We start from the raw sequence: 22,617 nt of genomic DNA, 5'->3' as shown, positions 1-22,617 counted from the left end.
ATCCGACGAGTCTACCTCATTTTCAGAGATAAGCCGTACCACAGACGATAGCGAAGTCGATAGCGTTCACAGTCCTATACTTCTTGAGATTTCGGAGGCCACTGCCGACTCATTGTGGTCTGCGTTTCTCCAGTCAGATCCCGTTTGCGCAATGGCAGAGCCCAATGATGCAGGGGTTGGCAACTCATCTACCTGTGGTTCAAACAGGACAATGTCATCAAAACAGTCTCGGAGCACAATGGGTTCGGGATCATCGCGGTCAACCGACCCCAAGCGATCACTGAATCACGAAGGCGAAGATAAGGAGAGCGATGACGAAGTTGGCGGATCCAAAAGACGCCCCAAAAGACAAGTCACCAACGCCGAAGGGGATGAGCTGTACTTCGCATGTCCTTTCAGCAAGTGGAAACCGACAAGGTACCAGAAGTGCTACGGGTCGGTGTTGAAAGACATCAGCCGTGTCAAACAGCACCTGAAACGCAAACATACTCTACCGCCGTACTGTCAGAACTGTGATGAGGAGTTCGATACGTTCCGGAGTAAAGATTCTCACCTCTTCAGTCGATCCTGCCAAGCCCGTCCAGGCGGGGCTATTGCAAGAGAGGGATTTCCCCGGACCAAACGACCCAGCTGCAAGCAAGAGCCCACCCGGCTGCGACAAAGGAGGATCAGTGGTATACTATATGGCAGCTCCTGTTCCCAGACGAACCCAGGCCTATGTCACCGTACGTCGACCGTCGACTATCTACCGAAATTGCGGTATTGCAGGACTACATCAGTGGTGAGGGCTGGCATATCATCGTCGGAGAGGTTGAGAGTCGCATCCCACCGGAGCTGCGACCAAATGAGGTTGAGACCTTAGCGTTCTCGCATATGATCTTCCAAGAACTTGTTCCCAGGGTTCTGCAGCGATTCTCGGCGAGCTATTTGACACCGAGTCAACTCGAGAGAGCCAATATTGCGGAAGGAGGGCCGGAAGCCGGTGCGCCCACATCTAATGTCCCAGGAAATAGGGCAGAGCCATCTTCCCAGAACTTGGACGGCACTGGGCAGATGGCACCTCAATCTATGAACTCAATTGATCCTATGGACATGGTGATGATGGATACGGATGCTAGTTCAACCAACAATGACCATGCATCAGGGTTACCAGCGCAGCATTTCCCGGACGCATTCTCTTTTGACGACCCAGTACTGGACTTGGAAGACTTCAACTGGTCGTAGGACACTGTGTCAGGCGTCGTTGGCTCTGGTCCTGTCGGAAGCATCGAAACCAAAGATGACGCTTCCGTGATTACATGCTGGTGTCGTGATACCAGCTTCAGTGTTAATTGGAAACGTCATCAAATAGCCCTCACATATACCGTAGTGCGGGACTATACCTCAGATCGATTTGGTTCTTATCTGGTGTCACGGTAGGTATAACAAATTAGGTACAGGTAGTTTGCTCAGAATTAACTTGGAAATAGCCACCACTGGTTCGGCGGGGCTGTGCCTTCCTAGTGAACATATCGAAACGCAACCACCGCATCGCCGCTACGTCCCACCCCGGACCCTTGAATGCGATCATAGGCTACGGTCCCGCCGCGGACTCCACCCCTGCTGGCCTTCTCTTCCTCCTTGTCGAACCGGGCGTTCTGCTGGCGGAGATGTCGCTTTATTACCCAGGCGGTAGGAGCGCACACCAGGCAGGCCCCTGACATGACGGCGCCTCCGGCATAGTAGCGCGGCTTCTGGCTGTCGGGGAACATGTAGGACGTGTAGAAGTGGGAGACGCCGGCGGACATGAAGTTGACGATGGCCAGCGCCGCTGCGCGCTTGGCTCGGGGTCTGTCGCCGATCCTCGGTGTTAGCAAGTATAAAACACCAAAGAGATATCACCAGTGCGGTGGACTTCGAAAGGAGTGACCCAAAGAAGGCAATGGATAGTGGTTTCCAGGCTTACCGCGGCAGTGAGGCGCTCACCCATGACATGACCAGGTTGTATGGGCTGTATGACCCCGCCGTCATCAGGAACATGGAGAAGTACCGCCCACCTGTGGAAGGGACGAACATGGCCTAGGCAAGGTCAATATCATGGCAGAGGGTAAAGATGATGAGGTCAGCGAGTGCCTCACCAAAAGGTTGCCGAGCAAGGCGAAGAGCATGGGCACTGCAATGTGGTAGCCTCTTTCGTGCGCATGAGCCGCGTGAAACGAGACGGCGAGAGATACAAAGAAGGCGAAGAAATAAGGCGGAGAGGTCAGAAGGAGCGTCTTCTCGCGGTCGTAACCGAGAGTCCCAACAATGGAGGGGAAGAAGATGCTGAAGGACTGTGCGGTGATGAGAGCCATCTCTGTCGGGTTTGTGGATCAGCACAATACCAAAGATTGACCGTAGATCATTACGATATATTGACTTACGCATGACCACGAACATGTACAGCTTCGGATCAACGAGAGCTTGTCTCAACCCCCGCCAGATGGACTCCGGGTCCTCGTCCACGATGCCGGCATTCTCTTTGCGTACCCGGTATTCCTTGCGTCTTGGTATCAGTAAACGTGACATGAAGGAACACGAGAGAAGAGAGTTGAACCTTACTGCATATAATTGAAGTTCGCGAGATAAAAACAAGTGTTTCGACTGGAGAGGATAGTCGGTGAGCAAGGGCAGCAGTAGGATGGCGATTACGACTGTTAGAGAGCCCTCGATAATGAAGAGCCATTCCTATTGAGAAAAGTTAGGAAAAACATGAATTTGATAGTGTGAAGGCATTGCATACCCATGCGGGCCTTCCGGCGGCGCCATCCATGCGACTTGTGACTATCAAGTAGAGTCAGTGAAATGGCGTTCTAATAAAAGTCCATGGCCCTTTTCAGAAGCCTTACTTCCAGCTGCGATGAGTCCGCTGAATGCGGTGGCGATCATGTTGCCGCCGTACAGGATCGCGATTCGGGGTGGCAGTTCGGCACGCGTATACCAACAACCCATCTACTATGGCTGTTAGAATGCGGTGGTGACCTGCGGCAGTTTTAATTGTTCGAGTTATATCGCTCGTGGGGATCATACTACTTGATGTCAGTAAGCGACAGTATCACGTCAATCTGAAATGGGGCAGGCATGAGACAAATACTCTTCCGCCAGACATACCCAGAACAAAGACCGCTGGTATGAACGGAGCTTCCACCAGGCCAAGGATAAACCTAACCGCGGCCAGCTGACTGAAGGTCTTGGTAAAACCCTGCGACATGCTCAGAATGCCCCAGAGTGATGTCATCAGACAGATATAGAGGGATGGTCGGACTTTTCCAATGATCATGTTGGACGGGACCTGTTTCCGTTGATATATGTCAAGATCTCATCATGTTCTATAGCAGCTGGCTTGCTGACCTGTGTGATGCAGTCTATTCCCGTGGTCAGTATCACACACGACAAAGTCACTCTTGGCGTCTAAAACGCCCGCGCCAGGCTTTACTCACATCCGATATAGAACATGAGCAGACAGGTGTTGTACTCGGAGTTGGTGATCCCAAGCGTCGTTGTAAGGCCGGATATCTTGGCTGAAGCAATGTTGTTGCGATCTCTGCCCAGGTATGTGTTAGCTCAGCATGGTCTTTCTACTGTGACTCTAAGACGTACAATATATTCAATAGAAACAAAATAAACACAACCGGCATGAGCGTCATGTCTAGGGTCTTCGTAAGGTGTCGGTCCAAGTGGTGTTGCTCATCACTGGAGAGGTGGGCAAGCTCGACGGGAAGAGGGAGCTTATCAGGAAGTAGATGTTGTCGCTTGTCCAAGTGCTCGGCCACCGCCTCCGGACGTTTGATATTGTCTGTCATGTCGTGTCTGACTCGTTGCTGTGTTCTCCCAATGCTTGAGTGCCAATGTAAAGGGGGAGGGTGTTAAAATGAGCTCGACTTAACAGGCGTGGACAAATGTTTCACCAACAGATAAGCCACAGGCGCGTAAATCATTGGCTATATATTTCGCCCTCCCATTTTCTCTCCCTAAGCCCTTCTGACAAGCGACCCGTCCACGGACCAATGGAAGCAAATCCCTTTCGGCGAGTAGGGCGACTGCCGTCTTACTCTATGTTAAGGGGGGATAGTGATGTAGTATTTCCCCCGCAGTGACCAGTATTATGGCAAGGAGATTGCGGGGCCCCGCAGAGTTGTAGCATCATCATTGCTTCCCCGCGTTGCTGCGTCCGCCGGTAATAGTTGCCATAACGGTTGCGCGGGTGCTGGGTATGTTGGAGTACATGTCAGGGGTGGAAGCAGGATCGGCTTTCTCGCCGAAATCACAACCGAGGCCCAGCAGTTGTAGATATTACAAGACCGCCTAGAATCATGGTATAAACGAGTCGATTAGATTTTATACCAAGGAGAGGGCATATCAGTGTCTCGCAAATCCAAATCACTACATTACAACCTGTCAACGTGCCACTCACGGTGCTTGCTTGGCTTGAAAGTTGCCACCAAGCCGTTGCAACCCATGGCCAAACCAATAGTCCTGCATATCGGCGATCCGATCAAGTACAATCATGATTTCTACACCAACGAGTTCTGCAAACGGTTTCAAGTGGTGCGGAACGACTGCCCAGACCGCCTCACTTTCACGCAAGCACTGAAAGACAAGAAATTCGGCGATTTCAGCGCCATATTCCGCCCGCACTTCCAGACAGGCGGCGAGATGGGCCAGTGGGACGAGGAGCTCATCGCCCTCCTCCCGGCCTCGGTCCGTATCTTCGCCTCGGCGGGCGCGGGGTATAACTGGGCCGACGTCGAGGCCCTGGGTAGACGCGGGATCTGGTACGCCAACGGGGCCGGCGCCAGCGACGAGGCCGTCTCCGACACGGGCCTTTACATGATCCTGTCTGTGTTCCGCAACTTTACGCGGTCCCAGCTCGCGGCGCGCACGTGCGATCCGGAGAGGTTCAACGAGGCGCATCGGCTCATCGCCACTATCTCGGCCAACCCCCGCGGGCACATCTTGGGGCTTGTTGGCCTGGGCCGTATCAGCAAGCGGCTGGCGCAGAAAGCACGCGCGGCCTTGGGTATGGAAATCCATTATCACGACGTAGTTCGGAGCCCGCCCGAGGTCGAGCGAGAGCTCGGCGCCGTCTTCCACCCGACTCTACACGGGTTACTCGCCGTCGCAGACTGCGTGAGCCTACACACACCCCTCACCTCAGAGACACGGGGTCTAATGGACGCCTTCGCCTTCGCTGCCATGAAGCCCGGAGCCCGGCTGGTCAACACGGCCCGCGGGCCCGTCGTCAACGAGGAGGCGCTCATTGCGGCGCTACGGAGCGGGAGCTTGGCCGCTGCCGCTCTAGACGTGCACTACCACGAGCCACAAGTCTCGCGGGGAGCTGGCAGATATGGAGAACGTGACGCTGACAACGCACATTGGTGGTGGGGCGTTGGATACGCGGATCAACTTTGAGCTGAGTGCGATGAAGAATATTTTGGCTGTCGTTGGGGAGACGGGGGAGGGTATTGGGGAGCCGCTTACTCCGGTGAATGAAAATGCCATGGCCCAGTTCAATCGAACATTGAATGATTAGATACTTTCAGACCTGACAATACCATATTTTACTAGTCTTGTTCCAGCCCGGGAAGATCTATCTCACCGACTGGCCAACCCGAAGTCATCCTTTTGATCCGAGTCGAAAATAAGCAATTCTGATTGATGGATATGTGTAAGAGCGAGTGGACGACTATATAGTTCATAAGAAAGGGGCAAAATGAAAGGTAAATCAGACCGAACCCATCGAAGGCACCCCGACCCATGTAACCCATTCCAAGACATGCAACCAAGCCGATCATGCACCTTGCCCTTCTCCCTTTTATCCTCCGTTGACACCCTCCGCTGAATGCTACCACACCCAAACCATGCCCAATCTAGTCAATGCAGCCGTTTGCTGCTTAGTTGCGGCTCTTGAAGCTGGGGTCGCACTTGATCTGCTTGACATTGAAGTTCTTGCCGTTCTGAGCCTTCCAGGGGCCCTTGCCGCCATCACCGAAGGTAACATCCACATTGGCGCCGCGGACGAGGGTGATGACCTTGTTCTGGGTGTCGATCAGCTGGCAGCGAGCCTCCTTTCTGCCAGAACCGACATTGAGCGTGACCTGGTTGTAGGGGCCCTTGGACCCGACGGGCGACTTGGCGTCCTTCTCGCCGATCCCGGTCTGGGTAGCGAGCTCAGAGGGCCCGCTCAAGGTAACGCGGAGAGGACCGTTGGCGCGCGTCTCGATCTCCACATCCCGCTTGGCGGGCGCGGCTACGAACTTGGTGCTGCACTGCACCTTGCTGACTTTCGTGGCGCTCTTGAACGTCCACTCGCCCTTGCCGGCGTCGCTGAAGGTGGTGTCGACGTTGGCGCCGCGGGTGACGGTGACGGGCCGGCCGCGGGCGTCGAAGAGGCGGCAGCGCAGGTCCTGGCCCTTGTCGTTCTGGAGGTTGTGCGCCGCGAGCTCGACCGAGGTGAAGTCGGACCCGGCCCCGACGGGCCGCTTCTGCTCGTTCTTGCCTAGCTGGGTCTGCGTGGCGAGCTCACTGGCGCCCCGCAGCGTGACGGTCACGGTGTTGGCGTTGCTGTTGGTGTTGGCGTCGGCCGCGGCGAGGGCGCTGGTGGTGGCGGCGAGGAGGCCGAGGGAGGGAGGTGGGGAAGTGCATTTTGACTTAGTGGACTGGAGTTCTGGAGTTCTTGAGCGAAAGGAGAGAGTGGAATTTCAAAAGGCTAATAAGAAATACTTGGAAAAGGAGAAGTAGGAAAGAATCTGTCTCGAAAATGATGTTGATGCTGATGATGGTGGAAAGTAGGGGTCATCTACAGAGACGAATCCGACGATTTTATATCCATCCTTTTCCATGTCCTATTCAGACCAACTATTATTATCGTGTTGCCTATTCTCATCTTCAAGACTGACCCTCCCGAAAGTGGTCTACAGTTGGGTTGGAAACGCACCAAGCGCCAACACGCCTGCTGTTGCTTCATCGCCAACATCTTGTGGTGTTGTACCGCTAAAAATAAGCGATCAGTAATTAGCCTTCCTAAAATAAAAACCCGGGACTTGGCAGGCTTGACGTGATTGGCTCCCGTTTATTCTTAAAAGTCTCCGGAATGCGCTAGTGCTGACATTGGTAACCGTACGACAGATCCCGGGGCAATGGCTACGTGTGTTGGCGTTGGCGGCCACCTCACAGCTCTGAGCCACACGGAAAGACGTGTTTCCATCCTCGCCTTTCCGACTTGCCGGCGCAAGGGATGCCCACCCGAGCGGCAAAGCAAGATGCAAAGATGGGGAAGGCTGAGTGAGCTCAGCTTACCTCGCCCTGAGCAAGGAAAGGCCTAGACTGCGACCAGCTGGGCATCCCCAAATTGTTTCCCGGTTCGTTTAATGTCAGCTGACTCTAGCACTATTTGCCCTGCAGGTCATTTGTTTGTTTCATGTCTCGAGGCTGACTGGAGCTGATTATGAAGTACCGGTCCCTGCCGTTTTCGAGCTGTGTTCCAACCTTCCTTACATATCCCTTCGTGCAATATCCTTTTAATAGTCAAGCCAATACTAAATACAGATTTCGTGTGTTTCCTAACATTGATGGTCGTTGTCAATGCCCAGTTGCGCCCTAAAACGCGCGTCCATTCAATCGAGCCCCTATTCTCAGCCCAAAGCCGCGTGACGACAAGTCCGTCATAATCATGGCAGCTCCTAAGGGCCTTATTCAGCCATTAGATTACATTTACGTAAATAAATCTGGAGGCCTCTATCTTTGGCGGTATGGGCTTCTGGTTGTGTTGTTAGTTAATTTTGTTGCTCTCGTGGTTGTGTCCATGAGCAAACTTCCGTCGCCCATTGGCACTCGCGCGAACTGTTTCCCTCTTGTCAAGGCCCAAAGTGGAATCATGGGCCGGTCTGACGTGGCCTTGATTTGAAAGACTGCTTTTTCTTGATTTGAAATTGAGCTGCATGTTGTCTAGTCAGCAGCTCTCCGGTGATATCTCAAATCAGATATATACGTATAGACGTTTAAGCAGATAGCCTGCTGTTGCTGCTGAAACTCCGAGGCCGTTGGGATATTCTTCTCTGTTCAGCGTTCGGGATATATAATAAAGATCCCATTTAGTTACCTTTAGTATCATCCTGCTCATTATGAGTCGTTTACTTCCACTTGGACGTCTGGCGCGGTACTCGGTGAAAGTAAAAGGAACCACGGATAGCAACGGCGCGTGAGACCCGAGGACTGCAATAACTAACAGTAAAGCAAGCTGTACGAACTAAAGAATACCTGCAAGCTTCTAATGATACCACAGTAATCCTAACCAAAGGGCCATGTCTCATAAACCGTGCATAATCCACCTCTTAGGACTTCTGCCTAGACCTGGCTTTGGCCAGTGAGGAGTCCAGTGACGCGGAACTTCCAGTCGATGCCGCAAGTCTCGCTTCTTTGACTAAACGATCGTTAGAATTGCGTTTGCTGACATAATGAAAGAGCTCAATAGTATGGCGTCAGATTATGGCCTTGCCGATGCCTTGGTTATTTAGGTAAGTCGGCAAAATAGCTTCGGACAATTCAGACGTCGGCCGAGACTAGTGGGGCTTCGGGTAATTGCAACCACTCTAGTCCCGACTACCGCCAAAGATTCGTCCATCTCTGGCCCCTTCCTCTTGCATTCCGTTCTTCCACCCAGTTGTACCCAGAAGCACACGGCCGACCAGTCTTCAGTCAACAGTTAGCCTCCTGTCGAAGTCAAGCTATTATCCGGTGTCAATGGAGAATATCCCGGCCCAGCCCGAGCCCCACGCGCCGCCAGAGGGGCGACAGTCGCTGCGGCATCGCGGTCGGCCGATATTGTCATGCCGCGAGTGTCGGCGACGCAAGATCCGCTGTGATCACAAGAACCCGTGTGCACATTGTGTGCACCATCAGAGGAGGTGTACTTACCAACCCCATGTACCACAATCAGCGGCTGCACCACCGGCCGATCGGGATCAAGCGGCCCCTGTGCTACAGGAGGAGGGCGCTAATGACAGCGTAGTTGAGTCGGGACAAGCTCGTGGTATCCCAACTCCCGCCTCCCCTTGATCCTGGGAGTAACGTTGCTCAACCGAGATACTCGGCGTATGACCCGGAAGCAGGTTCGAATGGAAACGATGTCCTGCGACGGCTTCGACATCTCGAGGAGCATGTCGGATCGAGTTCTGGAACAAACAGCGATAAGCGTATTCCACCCCCAACGGACGGAGTAACTCAGGAATGGCAGGTTATTGCGAACAAGTCGAGAGACCAGGGCAAAAGTCGCAAAACAGGCACTGCACAGGAATTCGGTGCCATCATTGCCTGCTTCAGCGAGATGACTGGCAGAGAGAGTGGAAATCGTTTATTCCGACAGCCTGAGGTTGCGCAATCGGTTTCGCAAGCGGCAGGCTTCCTCAAGCAATGCAAAAGTATAGCAAAGGAGCTCAAGACGCGCAGACCCACTCGAGGCCTTACTTTCCCTGGGTCTGGTCTTCCGCTCCCCACCCGAGAGACAACCGACATCATGGTCAATCTGTACTTTGCCGCCTTCGAGTCAACACACCGCATCCTCCATATCCCCTCGTTCTGGAAGGACTACCGCACATTCTGGGATAGTCCCGAGGGCGCTCCGCCCGATTTCCGCCTCAAGGTGCTGTTGGTCATGAGCATCGGATCCAGTCTCTATGGTCACGATTCAACGGAGGCTACCCTTAGAAACTCGGAATTGGCCCACCAGTGCATATTCGATGCCGAGACCTGGCTGGCCGGTCCGCTTGAAAAGGACCGTATCGGTATCACGGGGCTTCAGATACAGTGCCTAACCATACTGGCGAGACAGATCTTTTCTATTGGAGGAGACACGGTATGGGTAACCATGGGGTATCTCATACACGCAGCCATGCAGTTGGGCTTGCACCGAGACCCCAAGCACCTTCTGCTAGACATCCCATGTCTGGAGGCCGAAATACGTCGGAGGCTCTGGGCCACCATTCTCGACTTCGCTGTCCAAGCTGCCCTGGACTCGGCGATGCCGCCACGGATCTATATGGATGATTTCGACGCTGAGCCGCCTGCCAATATCAACGATGACGAGCTGGACGAGTCCACTACGGTGGTCCAGCCTCACCCCAGAGACGTTTTCACATCGACCTTCGTTCAGCTCGCTCTACAAGAGGCACTTCCAATACGTCTGCGCATTGTCCAACAACTACACGGTCTGCACTCCGATCTCAGCTACCAGCAAGCCTTAGAACTCAGCGCCCAGCTGATCGACGCCGTCCGCACTGCCCACTCTGCCATGAAAGACCACCACGGGGCCACCACGTTCCACAAGACCCTGCTCGATTACCTGATCCGCCGCTTCATGATCCCCCTGCACTACCCCTTCAGCAACCAGGCCCGCACCAACCCGATGTACTACTACTCCCTCAAGCTGAGCACCGACACCGCCATCGCCCTGACGCAGCAGCAGCAGCCCGATGACGTACAAAGTTCCCCGATGCTCCCCCGCCGACGACTCCCGCTACTTCTTCGCGAGGCTGACCGCCCTGGGCGGCGGCCTGTTCCGCGCCGGCGTCCGCAACGCCATCACCGCCCTCACGTTGGACCTGCTGACGCGCGTCCAGGAGCAGCGGCTCGACGGCACGCTGGCGCGCCACGCGCCGCACCGCGCGCCGGCGAAGCAGGCGGTGCGCGATCTTGTTGCGCTTTCGGAGGAGCGTGTCCGGTTGGGGGAGACGAATGTCAAGGGGTATATGTTTCTGTGCATGATCCTGGCGCAGGTCGAGGCCCTTGAGGAGGAGGGCGGGGGCGAGGCGGTCGAGGCAAGGGTAGCGCGGGCGGCGCGGGATAGTTTGGAGCACTGTTTTGGGCTGCTTTGTCGGAGGATGGGGGAAGGAGGGGGTAGTAGGACTTCGATGTCGGTTGACGATGCGGATGAGGGGGCGGTGTGGGCTGCCGCGGATGGGGAGGGGGACGGGCAGGGGTTGGGGTTGGGGGGTTATGAATTAGATTTGGATTGGGATACTTTGTTGCCGGATATGGACTTCACTTAATCAGCGACGTGAATGTTATCGTACATTTATGTTTCGTTTCCACCTTTATAGTAGATATAAAGGGGTTATCTGATATGAAAGCTAAAAGCCAGCTTCTATCAAAACACAAGTTTATCTAGGCTCAAACACCATTCTCAACGGGGGCAACCATAAAGTCATTGTCTCTTTGGCGCCCTTCCAAAACTCCTCCCCATCCTCGCCGGGCGCAAAGGCCAGGTTGTACCGCAACGCGACGCAGCTGACGAGCATGCGCATCTGCATCATGGCCACGGCCTTGCCGGAGCACTGAAACGGCCCCCGCTGGAAGGCCAGGTAGGCCGTCGCCGACTCCGCCGACGGCGCCTCCCAGCGCTCGGGGACGAAGTCCAGGGCCCGGGAAAAGTACCGCTCGTCCCGCTGGATCGTCCAGGTCGGCACGTTGACGTTGACGCCGCCGGGGATGAAGACGTCGTCCACCTGCAGGCCCGCCGGCGGCGTCTCGCGCAGGAAGCCCATGGGGGCGGGCGGGCGGAGACGCAGGGTTTCGTGGATCAAGTGGTCTATGTAGGGGATCTTTTGGCTTTCTCGTAACTCCAATTTTCGAGGCTTTCGTGATTAAACTCGGCATCCAGCAGTCGCTGCAACTTTCGGTAAACGGAGGGGTTCTTGGCCATGGAATAAAGACTGCAAAACGGTCAGGGTTTTGTAGATTGCAGATACAGCGGTGTAGATGTAAGTGGATAGTAAAGCTTACAAGTTGGTAAACGCGATGGCGACAGTGTCACTAATGGTCCGTGTCAGCTCGGTTTCTCTGCGGATGACTCTTTCCAATGAGTAGGTATGCTAGGGTATCATCTAACCTGCCGGCAGAAATCAAGGTCCGGGCATCTTCCCGGATGGCGGACTCGGTCGGGGGCGCAGAGCGGTCTCCATCCTGTTGGGCCTTGATGATCCAGGACATGACATCTCGCGGCTCCTGCGCCCTGCCCTCTGCTTTCTCCCGCGCTAGCGCGTCGCGCTTGAGGTCGACCTGCTCGTAACACCAGTCGGCGAACTTCTGGAATCGCCCCGTGGCTCCCGGTATAACCCGCAGCATGTTCATGAGCCAGGGAAAGTTGGTCACCAGGCCAGCCGTGGCCATGGCCCAGTGCAGTCCGTCGACGGCCGGATGCTCTACGCCGGTGCTGCGGTAGTTGGTTAGCCGGCCGTTTCGTTATAACCGCCCAATGGGGTAGTGCAATAGATATACTGGAGCATTTGGAAGTCCACCGAGAAGGCAATGTCGCCCATGACGTCCCAGGCATAGAAAATGACATCCTGGGTGACATCGACAGGCTCACCCGCGCCGAATCGTAACATGAGGCTATCCACCTTGTTTTTGATACGAGACTCGTACGTCGATAGCGCTGTCGTTGTGAGAGGATCAGATCAATACTCATCGCCAATGGATTGCAAGGTTTACCTCTCAGGCCCATTCCTCTATCCCAAGCTCGGCGCCGAATCCGGTGTTTTTCCTTATCCCGAACGTTCTCTATCCCGACCTTGTTAGGATCGCCCGAGTTTTGGTCGTACCACGTGGCCTTGGTGCATTTCGACGAGGGCCCGTAGATGAGATCGACGGCCGATGCGCGGATTACCGTTATTTCGCGAGGGCCGGTGCGAATGAAATCTCCGTATTCCTCTTGCAGTTTTGGGATGTGAAGGTGGTACTGCATGCCTGTCCCGGCCATGACGCTCATACTTTGATGCCCGGATCGTCAGTCACCCGGTTCAAAGCTGGAGGGAGAAACCTAGAATAGGAAAAGGGGGCAGGTGATAGTATATCTAGGCAAGTGAGTGACCTACTGATACAGGTTGGACAACCGCGCCGCAAACGGCCCGGGGAAATGGCCGATACGATGGAAGAATGCTCGGTACACCAGCATGCTGCCGTACAAGCCCGCCAGAAAGACGCAGCCGGACCGGCAGGCGAGCAGGATGGCGTCGAGGAGACCGCACGTGCTGGTCAAGACGCAGCCCGTCACCAAGCCCCCGTTGACCGCCAGGTAGATGAGCAGCATCTCCCAGCCCCGGCTGTCGACCTCGTACGGCCGGAGGACGGCTTGGTGGCACAGGATGCCCAGCAGGCCGGCGGCACTACTGGCGGAGGTCGGGTCCCATGTGAGGGTAAAGTAGGCTGCTCCGCTGAGCAAGACGAGGGCTATGGGCAGTCCCATGGTCTGGCTCTGCTTTGTGGACGTTGACGACCTCTTCGCCATTTTCGCGGATATGGGCATAATAGATCAGCCAAAGCGATAGATGGTTTAGTTACTTAGCTATCTCACAACCTTCAGATCCGGTTATATCGATACACCTCCGCCACCTGACAAAGTAATGTGCGTAGAGGTTTGCAAGAGGGATTCTGCGGATATTCGCCGTATAACAATACTCTAAATACTCACAGAAGCACCCGTACGACAAGCCTCGGCTACCAAACAAACCCCCACACTTTTCTTTTTCTAGCGCCTACGATCTGTGCAGATACGACGGAGGTAAGATCCGAACAAAGATTCCGGTGACCACTATGCGCTGTAACCGGATTTTATTTTGCTTTTTTTATGGCTCGATAGACCGACCGAAACCGTCGCGCTGATTGGCCCACCCTTTACGACGTCTGCAGCCGATGACGATACATGCAGTGGTGCCTTGCTCCCCCTCGTATGGACACGTCAATAGCTGTTCAGAAAACATAGACACTACCCGTGCCTATGTTGAAGTCTGTCGGAGTCAACGGGAAGGCATAGGTGAGGCGTGAGAGACCTGAGTGTCTGCTAATTATCAGCACAGTGGCCGACCTCGGGTCGTCCAACTGACGGAGCGCGCGGGCTGGAACCAGACGTACGACACGAACGTGACGGGGACGCACTTCGTCACGGCCGCTTTCGCGCCGCTGCTGCTCGCGTGTCGGACGGGCCTGCGCTACGGGAAACCCGCACCTGGGCGCGCCTGCTCCGCCGCGACGGGCAGATTTGGCCGGTGGCGGTCATGCGGAGGGACGCTGTGCAACAGTGGTAGACAGACCCGTCAATGGACCGCTTAGGGTTGGTAGTTTTGGTCCTATGGGCGAGCGACGTTTTTATAGAAGGACGATCTTACCAGCCGGGAAGTAGCTGTGTGCTAGTGGAGAAGTAATCGGCATGAATCTTTCATCTCTGCCAATCCAACGGTCCTGGAAAACGGAGTATCTCGCGCCTGCGTCCGCGGCGCAATTACCGATCCTTAATCACGTTCAACATGCTTATGCGCTTCTGAGGACAGCTTCTCGACGATACGATGTTGTGTCAGGTCCCATACCGCGCGTCGGCAAGGCAGGGCGTCCAGGAATCAATCGCTTTCTCGCTTAATTCTCGCGCTGGTCGAGCCACGGGGATAGTCCAAGGCACTTCTCTAGAATGCTCCATTCGAGAAGCGGGAGAGAGCATTGTAGTAGAGTAGGCCTCCTGTCCACGATACGATACGCCGGGTAGCTTACATCTGTGAATCCGGCCCTTGTTTGAAGGGGCGTTTGAAACAGGCTACCTGAACTTTCAGGACACAGGGCACCCAGGCGAGGGGCCAGGCCTTGTCGGGCCTGAGCGCCACGCGGATATTCTCCACTTCCGTTCACGAACAACAAGTGAAGAAGCTCGTTCCGACAAAAGGGTTCCAAAAAGGGGTAAAACCACTACTGGCCAGTGGCCAGGGTGCACCGGTTATGCCAAAGCACTTAATCGCCAAGAGAATGACATCTGTCCGACAGGCACCGGAGCCGTGTTGGGATGCCAAGACCTCCGGCGATCTCGTCTGTACGCTATGTACTGTACTGACTGGTTTGAGTCGGGGAAAAGGCACTTCTATCATCGGGCCGCTCTCGACGGCTTCTTGGGTGGATCGAATAGTTCTTTTGCTGTGGATGTCTGTTCGTTGGAAATTTGCGGGCCTGTTTGACAAGCAGATTTAAATACCACAGGCGACCTTAACTCACTCGCTCATCTATTTTGAGAAGTGATTCAGCATCTGAAGAATATGTCTTTTAGACATGCCCTTCATATAGGGCAGGCACAGTTGGTAGTCAACATTGGACGACTCGGTTAGCGAAATACGCGTCCCCTTTTCATCAATTGGGGCGTTGCAGACCGAGCCAGCCCCAAACCATCAGGATCCCTTCCAAGCCTTCTCAGAGTTAGTATATCCGAAGCTTCCGGATCGAGGGCGCACCTCCAACAACAAGACATGCCAGCACCGAACGTTGCAAAGTTGCTATCCGATAAAACAATGTCTTGATTCTGACATTCGTAGACAGCAAAAGAAACGAGCTGCTCGAGATTGTGTGAGCAGGATTCTGTTTTTCGCGACTGGATTGGCGCAGCGGTACATGTAGGTGAGCAGCAACTGAAGCCGACGTACGCGGGGTCAGGCATTCCAAGTGCAAGCTGCTTGCTTCCTTTGGCGCTGATTTGGCGCGTCCAATCAGGCCTCGGCGATTCGATCCTACGGGAGGGGCGGGTCAGACTGGATCAGACTGGGGCTTCGTTAGTGGCTCTCTCCAGTTGGTTGGGTTTCCCCAAATACGCCATTGAGCACCTGCAGCTTGCAAAAGATGGCGGTCATTTCGGATTTCGGGTTGGAGTTGCTGTCAGCAGCAGCCGTCTGTCCACGTTATGCTGTCTTACGTCGTCAATCAATTCCTCAACCTGCCTGCTTACCTCTCCGTGTCTTCTTTCTTACTTCCTGCTTTTTCTTGCTGTTGCTATCGCCAACTCCAGACGCATCCGAGCTCTCGTCTCCACGATTCCACGATCTCTCAAACCACCTGCGACGAAGCTACCAGTGGCTTTCCAGGAGCGTTTCGCCGGCATTGCCTCCAACCACTCACAGGCGACTGCGACACCCCAGCACGCCCCGCAACACTGCAACGACGAAACACCGGGGGCCAGCGTCCCATCGCGCACCACGAACAGACAACTTTCTTGGCCGCTGTACGCTCCAGACCCTAACCGGCGTGGTACCCCAGCTCTGGGGAAAAAAGGTCGGCGTCATACGATGGCGTCCATATCCTGCCCAGCCATGGGCCGACTTTCCCTTTCTCACGTCCCATCTACAATACCGAGTTTAAGCTTATTGCTATCGCTTGGCCTCGCAACTGCTCCAATGGCGCTGGGACACGACCACAGTTCCTCCAACATCCCCGAAGGGCAAACCATCTCGGACGACCCTATTGTATGTGCAAACCCCCTCCAAATCAATTCAATCGGTCGCAATCCAACTGCAGATCAATCAATTACAACCCGCCCAGCATTGGCGCGCCCGGCTCTAGCGGTTACAGGACAGGCGACGTGGTTACTAGTACTCGAACTTGAATGCTGACAGGCGATGCAGGACACAATATTATGGATTCACATCTTCATTCAGATGGTCGCCTGGGGCGTCATCTTCCCAGCTGGCATGGTCCTCGGCGTACGTTATCTCTACACTTCCTCTCCTCCAACGTTTTCTACTTCCCCAGCTATTGGATCGGTCGTATGGGTCTACTTTGCTAACGCTCGCGCCAATCCCCACAGATCGTTAAAAGTCGATGGCACGTCCCCGTACAATCCCTCGGCGGTGTCCTCGCGCTACTCGGATACTTCCTCGGCCATATGCACGGCGGTCGCGAGTTCGGGTCCAACATCCATTCCATATTCGCCACGCCCTTGATGTTCATGCTCCTCGGCCAGGTCGTGATGGGAATATACCTGAAGCTGCATCTCGAGAAGGGATTTCACGGCAAGATGCGGCGTTACGTGAAGCTGGGACATAGCATCCTCGGAAAGGCCATGCCGGTTCTCGCCTGGACCCAAATGGTGTTCGGTGGGATTGCGACACTGGGCTTCTGCCACGGTGACCATCTTGGCCAGTGCTTGGCCCACTTCATCATGGGTAGCTCTTTCATTGCCTACGGTATATTGTCCGCCATCGTGCTCTTGGTGGGCCAAGCCTGGCTACGTCGTACCGGCCGCTCCCAGGAATTCTTCGACTCGGCCATGATTGCTGGATGGGGATGCGTCAACACCTTCACCGAGCATCGGTGGGGAGGTGCATGGGTTGAGAATGACTGGCAACACACAACCATGGGGGTCATTTGGTGGTGTGCTGGCCTGGCTGGCATCTGGCTCTCTAAGGATCGCACTGGCCGCCCGCAGCGCAACTTCATTCCCGGGTTCGTTCTGCTCATCACCGGATGGGCCATGAGTTCGCATCCTCAGCACAAGATGGTCAGCTCTCAGGTTCACAAGATATTTGGTTACACCCTCATGGCGGCTGGTGCCACTCGTATTATCGACGTGTCGTTCGTGTCCCCAGACGGAGTGCCCGAAGACGGTCGCCCACCTCGCAACTTCGAGTACATCTCCGTGTTCCTTCTGTACGCCTCCGGAACCCTCTTCATGGCCGCCACCGAAGAGCAGATGGAGCTGATTGAGAATTCCGGCATGGATCATGTTGCCTACATCCTCATCTTGTACTCGATCGCGTTCCTAGTCTTCCTCTTCTCCATGATGCTCATCAACTTGTACGACCAAAACGCGAACCCTGCCATGGCGAAGAAGGATCTGGCAAACGGTCGCATGGGGACCGGCCCGAATGGACACGTGCCCGTTCGCGACGCCCAAGAGTTTGAGCTGGAGGGTTTGATGAGCGAGGATGAGGACGCAGAAGGCAACCGATTACTGCGCGACGAGGATCTGCCGCTCGACAGCCCAAGCACTGTGGGAAAGAACAGCGACAAGGTTGCGAATTGATAAACGAAACGCATCATACATCCAGACGATAACATACCTCCAAAGGGAAAGGAACAAGCAAAAAGCTCCGAGCTCGTGAGGACATAGAGTTGGGCGGGATGAAGTAATCTAGTGCGTCGTTCCGGGAAGCGATAAGGCGTACGTGTTTGGAAAGCATTGTATAGATCATTACGGCGTTTGAGGGGACTGGATTCGGGATCGGGATTCAGCACTGTCGTTCTATTCAGTTCATACAAGTAATAACTACATTACATTGGTAGGTGATGCTTCAAGCTACGAGAATGGCGCGATGGGTCATCGCTACGTTTACCGAGAACTTGGCATGTCACATATCTAGCCAATAATGACAGATTTGCAATCTGTCTTTGGCATCAGACGTGTGATGGCTACACTGCTCACCTTGCCCCCGAGAAAGGAGTAACTTATGAATGGACACTTGATTGCCGTGTAATCTGCCTGATCTGGCGTCATCGAATAATAGCCTGCCCAATGTGGTTCATAGCGGTTGCGTCGTGCGGGTTCTCGCCTGGTGTCTTTCTCATACTAGCTTGTATTGTCTTTTTACATAAACCTCCATACTATCCAAGATGATGACCAAGTCACCGGTCACTCATACTGTCAAAAGAAGGTGATGCCATAGTGATCTAGGACTGGGAAAAGTATATTATTTCTAGAACTAAGCCGCCCAGGAATGCCCATTGAGGCTCAAGGAACGCACTTGATAAGAGACTTTTGCAAGCAATGTACCCCAAAGTATCCCGTAAATGGCCCGCTACAGGTCGTGGTCTCCAAGCGCCCCGTCCAACTGCTTGCGGTTGTAGTTGGGCAAGTCTGGTGTTTTCATAACCATCCCCCCTTTATACCGGGGATCGTAGCGGCAACACCTCTACCGATGGTAACTCAGAGTTGCAGAGGACTCCTTGCTCCCCTGATTCTTGGTGGACGCGGAGCTGGGAGTGGCGGGTTTCTTCTTCGCCATTCGATTCACGTCCTTTTTGGTCTTTTCTTCGCGGGGAGATTTCGGTCTCTTTCCCTTGTCCTCGGACACACACATGGTGCCCAGGTGTGTATCTGAGGCGTAGGCATATGTATCAAATTTCGGTTCCATCCTCTTCCTTTCTACCATTTGTTGACTGTGTTTCTTTGACGAAGACTCCGTCAGCCAGTCGTCGACGAGCTATTGGGTTTTGTAAGTGCTGGCGGTGGGAGGTAGTGGTTTGATCCTTATGGTCTAGCTCGTCCGTGGTTCAGTAGATTTATTCGGGTGGACAGATAATATATATGTTCTCCCGAGAATCGGGTGGCTTTAAACACATAGTGGCCGCCTAATATTTCCATTGTTATCGGTTTGTCGTGTTTTCCGCATTACGGCGTAGCAAACCGTATATTGGTTGGGATATGCCTTAAAGAAGTTGGGTTTGGACAAACATCCAAGGATGCTACAGAAGGGTTTCCACTGGTTGCCCTTTTCTCTCACAGCACAAAGAAGCTTACGTTTTGTACGAACAATGATTGATGAGTTTGTAGATGACTACTTAAAGGCCAACAATGGCATTATCAGCATCTCTCCTAGCTCCCCAAGAGCTAAGCCCTTTCAAGGGCCCATGGCAGAGTGGTCTAATGCGATAGACTTGAATCACCCAAACGATGATTCCAGATATCTATTTCCTTCGGGAGCGCAGGTTCGAATCCTGCTCGCGTCGTTCTTTTTTATTACTTGTACATGGTTCCTTTTCCTCGTCTACATACAATTTTGCCTTACCTTCCTCCCTCCATCGAGCCAACCACACTTTTTCTTCCCCCTGTTTTTTATATTGTTTATTTACCTGTTCGTCCGCCGATACCGACAACAGCTCTCCCCGCACAAGCACCGCTTATCCAGCCCCTTCCAGTACTTGTCCCCGTAGTCGACCGTGACCTCGGCGCCGGCCTCGATGCCCTTGCTCACGAGGATGACGCGCTGCGTGTTCATCCACGCGAAGCGGTGGTACTGCGCGTTGGCATTGCAGCTATGATTCACGAACCGCGTGAAGTTGCCCTGCCGCCCCTGCCAGATCTGGTACTTCTCCGTCCTCCCCGCACCCCCAGACCCCCCGGAGGACGATGAGCCGCCGCCGGCTGAGTGGGAAGTCGCGGACGACGGTGTTGTTAGGCAGCTCTCGAAGACGTCGACGTCTTGGTAGCCCCGCGTCACGAGCCCGACGAACTCGCCCACGGGCGCGCCGCGCTCGAAGGCGCACAGGGCCAGTAGACCGTTATTGCGACCATCAGGGGTCCGGAACACGAGCACGGGGCTCGGATTCGTCTTGGCGCAGCCGAACAAGGTGGGGAAGCAGTAGCACGCGTTCCGGTTCGGGTCGTCGGACTGCTCCTTCCCGCACGTCTCGCAGGTGGGCAGGGCTTCGCTTTCCCCGCCTTGCCGCATCATCGCCGCCGCCGCGCCCGTCGGCGGCTGCCAGCGCGGGTCGTCGCAGCCCCACGCGGCGTGGTCGATGACGGACTCGTCGATCTGGCGGTAGGCGAAGTCCGGGTCCCACTGCAGGTACGTGTTGCGCAGCGGGACGGGACTGGAGCCGTCGAGGGCCACGACCCAGTCGTGAGGGTGACCCTGGTAAACACGCTCCGGCGACTCGCCCACGACGACGAGCAGCTGCCGCCAGTGCGGGTGCAGCGTATCCGCCGCGACCTCGAGCGCGGGCCGCAAGCTGCGCAGCCGGGCGAGGCTGTCGTGGTCAAACCCAATACGATACTTGCAGAAGCGGTAGATGCCCATGCCCGAGAAGATGAGCGTGGTCCAGCCGCCGGCGTCCTTGATCTCCTTGTAGCCGCGCCAGATGTACATCTTGTTGCGGAGCTCCTTCTCGGACCAGCCGAAGTCGGCGCAGGCGCGCAGGATGGCGGCCTTGTTGTGCTTGGTGCGCGAGGCGGCCGGGCGCGCGGCCGTGCAGGCGTCGACGTACTCCTCGAAGTGCTCGACCCAGCGCGCCTGCACGATGACCTCGAGGGCGCGGCAGGCGCGGCTCGCCTGCGTCACCTGCCGGCAGAAGGCGTTGCTCTGGCTGAAGGTGCCGTCGGCCGGGCGGTTGGGGGCGGTAGTGGGGGCGGCGGCGGCTTCGGCGGCGGAGGAGCGGCTCACGTCGCCATGGGGCGGCCCTGGCTGGCTGGGCATGACGGTCAGCTGGTTGCTGGGTTGGCCGTCGTGGCCCTCGATCTGCCAGGGGCCCTGCAGGTGCCGCGGGCTCAGGTCGATGTCGCCGTGGATCTGCTCCCATATGCCGCCGATGAGCTTGTCCAGGGTCGAGGGCTTGAGGAAGTGCCCGACCGGCTTGAGCTTGCGGCGCTTCGGGAACTTGTCGCCGCTGTGGATCTGCCGCTGGCTGTCCGCCTCGGCCTCGACAGACGCCGCGTTCACTTTCGCGGGCCGCAGCCCGCTCAGGTCCTTCCGCTGGTTGCTCTCGGGCGAGGGCTCCGGGCTCGCGTTGCGCGAGTTGCCCGCCGTGGACGGCTCTTCGGAGACCGTCGTCGTCGCGGCGGCCGCCGCATGCTCCGCTTGCGTCGGGGTATCCAAGCGGCGGTGGGCTTCATGGTGTGCCGCCGAGGGCAGAATGACGCCGGGCTTCTCGAAGCTGGGCGAGGCCGGATGGCTGCTTAGGGCGTTGTTGGGCGTGGCGGCCGCCGTGGTGGTCACGGGCGAGGGCGGTTGGATGCTGGCGATGCCGGACAGGTCCACAAAGTGCTGCGTGGGGGTGTGCTTGATTAGTACTTATGACGTTTGATTGCAAGGTCGGTTTTTCATTCCGCAAACAAGAAGAAAAAGAACAAAAGAAAATGACAGCTCAAATGGGAGAGGGATCGGGGATGTGCTACCGAAACCACCATGCCCGGCGTTGATTGGCGGATCAGGTGGGTGGGACGCTCCTCGAGGCATGCTTCGATCCTCAAGACGGGGTTCTGCAGGCTCTGGAGGGCGGTCCAGTCGAAGTTGGAGTTCCTCAGCTGCTCCACCAGCGACCGGCTGATCTGTTCTCGGAGCATCTCCTCCTGCTGGCTCCTGTCGCTGTCGGCCGGAGACGCCATCGTCGTCAGCACCTGCGGGGGTCGGGGAAGAAAGCAACAGTATATCGGTGGCGTGGGATTGATTGGACTAATTGGGTTGCTGGCGAGAGGAATGGAGGGAGAAAGCAGGCATCCCGCCACGCGCGTACTGACTGACCGGCCGTGTGTGGATGGGGAAATTCAGGCCGACGAGGTTGTTCCTTGGTGCCCGATGGGGGTGAGATGTTTTTCCTGTGACCCCGCCGGTAGTTTGATTGGAATCCTGCCCGGGCAGAACGCGCGGGCCCACGGGATTAAACCTTGAAACAACTTCCCACGTCATGACGCCATACTTGCTTCCTTTTTCTGCCTCGTCTGTCATGCATGCGTGCATCTGGTTGTAGGCGTTGTGCTTTAATTTCATCTTTCCCATGACAATATTGCATTCAATCAGCCTGTCGAAACACCAATGGCCAAGCTCTTCTGTGCATTCAAATGCGACATTGCAACAAATGGGCCCAAGTCAGCATATGCTTCAGGGTATCAAACCGATGATGCCGCAGCTCCGAGTACAAGACTCCGGCAGTGCGATTCATTGAAGCATAGGGAGTGGCCAATGCATGTGCCATATAAGCATAAATTCATTGCAACATCATATGAACGATAGGCATGAGCCAATGGCCAAAGAATACACATGTTAACCAGGCCAACAGACTGTTCAGGTATCTGTTTTCCACGCCCAC

General features: G+C 55.3%; 9 protein-coding genes across 9 annotated transcripts; 5 read left to right on the top strand and 4 right to left on the bottom strand.

The window, feature by feature from the left end:
- Positions 1–1,499: 1,499 nt before the first annotated feature.
- PG997_014046 (MFS general substrate transporter) lies at positions 1,500–3,821 on the bottom strand (the record flags this gene model as incomplete). Its single annotated transcript, XM_066818360.1, has 10 exons — positions 1,500–1,830; positions 1,946–2,058; positions 2,118–2,335; positions 2,403–2,517; positions 2,581–2,706; positions 2,762–2,802; positions 2,868–2,970; positions 3,113–3,336; positions 3,459–3,562; positions 3,619–3,821. 10 exons carry the CDS (start codon positions 3,819–3,821, stop codon positions 1,500–1,502), a joined length of 1,578 nt encoding a protein of 525 aa, XP_066664052.1.
- Positions 3,822–4,476: 655 nt separating this feature from the next.
- On the top strand, positions 4,477–5,551 carry PG997_014045 (uncharacterized protein; the record flags this gene model as incomplete). The annotated part of the gene is made up of 2 exons (XM_066818359.1): positions 4,477–5,322; positions 5,345–5,551. The coding sequence occupies 2 exons, from the start codon at positions 4,477–4,479 to the stop codon at positions 5,549–5,551; spliced, it is 1,053 nt and encodes a 350-aa protein (XP_066664051.1).
- A 328-nt stretch (positions 5,552–5,879) lies between these two features.
- Positions 5,880–6,521, top strand: PG997_014044 (uncharacterized protein; the record flags this gene model as incomplete). Its single annotated transcript, XM_066818358.1, has 1 exon — positions 5,880–6,521. The coding sequence occupies one exon, from the start codon at positions 5,880–5,882 to the stop codon at positions 6,519–6,521; it is 642 nt and encodes a 213-aa protein (XP_066664050.1).
- A 2,239-nt stretch (positions 6,522–8,760) lies between these two features.
- On the top strand, positions 8,761–10,804 carry PG997_014043 (uncharacterized protein; the record flags this gene model as incomplete). The annotated part of the gene is made up of 2 exons (XM_066818357.1): positions 8,761–9,049; positions 9,129–10,804. The coding sequence occupies 2 exons, from the start codon at positions 8,761–8,763 to the stop codon at positions 10,802–10,804; spliced, it is 1,965 nt and encodes a 654-aa protein (XP_066664049.1).
- A 370-nt stretch (positions 10,805–11,174) lies between these two features.
- Positions 11,175–12,757, bottom strand: PG997_014042 (uncharacterized protein; the record flags this gene model as incomplete). Its single annotated transcript, XM_066818356.1, has 5 exons — positions 11,175–11,622; positions 11,797–11,826; positions 11,903–12,226; positions 12,292–12,448; positions 12,505–12,757. The coding sequence occupies 5 exons, from the start codon at positions 12,755–12,757 to the stop codon at positions 11,175–11,177; spliced, it is 1,212 nt and encodes a 403-aa protein (XP_066664048.1).
- A 126-nt stretch (positions 12,758–12,883) lies between these two features.
- PG997_014041 (uncharacterized protein) lies at positions 12,884–13,300 on the bottom strand (the record flags this gene model as incomplete). Its single annotated transcript, XM_066818355.1, has 1 exon — positions 12,884–13,300. One exon carries the CDS (start codon positions 13,298–13,300, stop codon positions 12,884–12,886), a length of 417 nt encoding a protein of 138 aa, XP_066664047.1.
- Positions 13,301–13,789: 489 nt separating this feature from the next.
- PG997_014040 (uncharacterized protein) lies at positions 13,790–14,121 on the top strand (the record flags this gene model as incomplete). The annotated part of the gene is made up of 2 exons (XM_066818354.1): positions 13,790–13,797; positions 13,869–14,121. The coding sequence occupies 2 exons, from the start codon at positions 13,790–13,792 to the stop codon at positions 14,119–14,121; spliced, it is 261 nt and encodes an 86-aa protein (XP_066664046.1).
- Positions 14,122–16,472: 2,351 nt separating this feature from the next.
- PG997_014039 (uncharacterized protein) lies at positions 16,473–17,839 on the top strand (the record flags this gene model as incomplete). The annotated part of the gene is made up of 2 exons (XM_066818353.1): positions 16,473–16,517; positions 16,622–17,839. 2 exons carry the CDS (start codon positions 16,473–16,475, stop codon positions 17,837–17,839), a joined length of 1,263 nt encoding a protein of 420 aa, XP_066664045.1.
- A 1,822-nt stretch (positions 17,840–19,661) lies between these two features.
- Positions 19,662–21,916, bottom strand: PG997_014038 (uncharacterized protein; the record flags this gene model as incomplete). The annotated part of the gene is made up of 2 exons (XM_066818352.1): positions 19,662–21,575; positions 21,707–21,916. The coding sequence occupies 2 exons, from the start codon at positions 21,914–21,916 to the stop codon at positions 19,662–19,664; spliced, it is 2,124 nt and encodes a 707-aa protein (XP_066664044.1).
- Positions 21,917–22,617: the final 701 nt, after the last annotated feature.

This window comes from Apiospora hydei, assembly GCF_038363865.1.
Source record: "Apiospora hydei strain CBS 114990 chromosome Unknown utg000009l_segment0_segment0, whole genome shotgun sequence".
Taxonomy (NCBI): domain Eukaryota; kingdom Fungi; phylum Ascomycota; class Sordariomycetes; order Amphisphaeriales; family Apiosporaceae; genus Apiospora; species Apiospora hydei.
The sequence above is the reverse complement of the archived record's forward strand: the minus strand, read 5'-3'. Positions and strand labels throughout refer to the sequence as shown.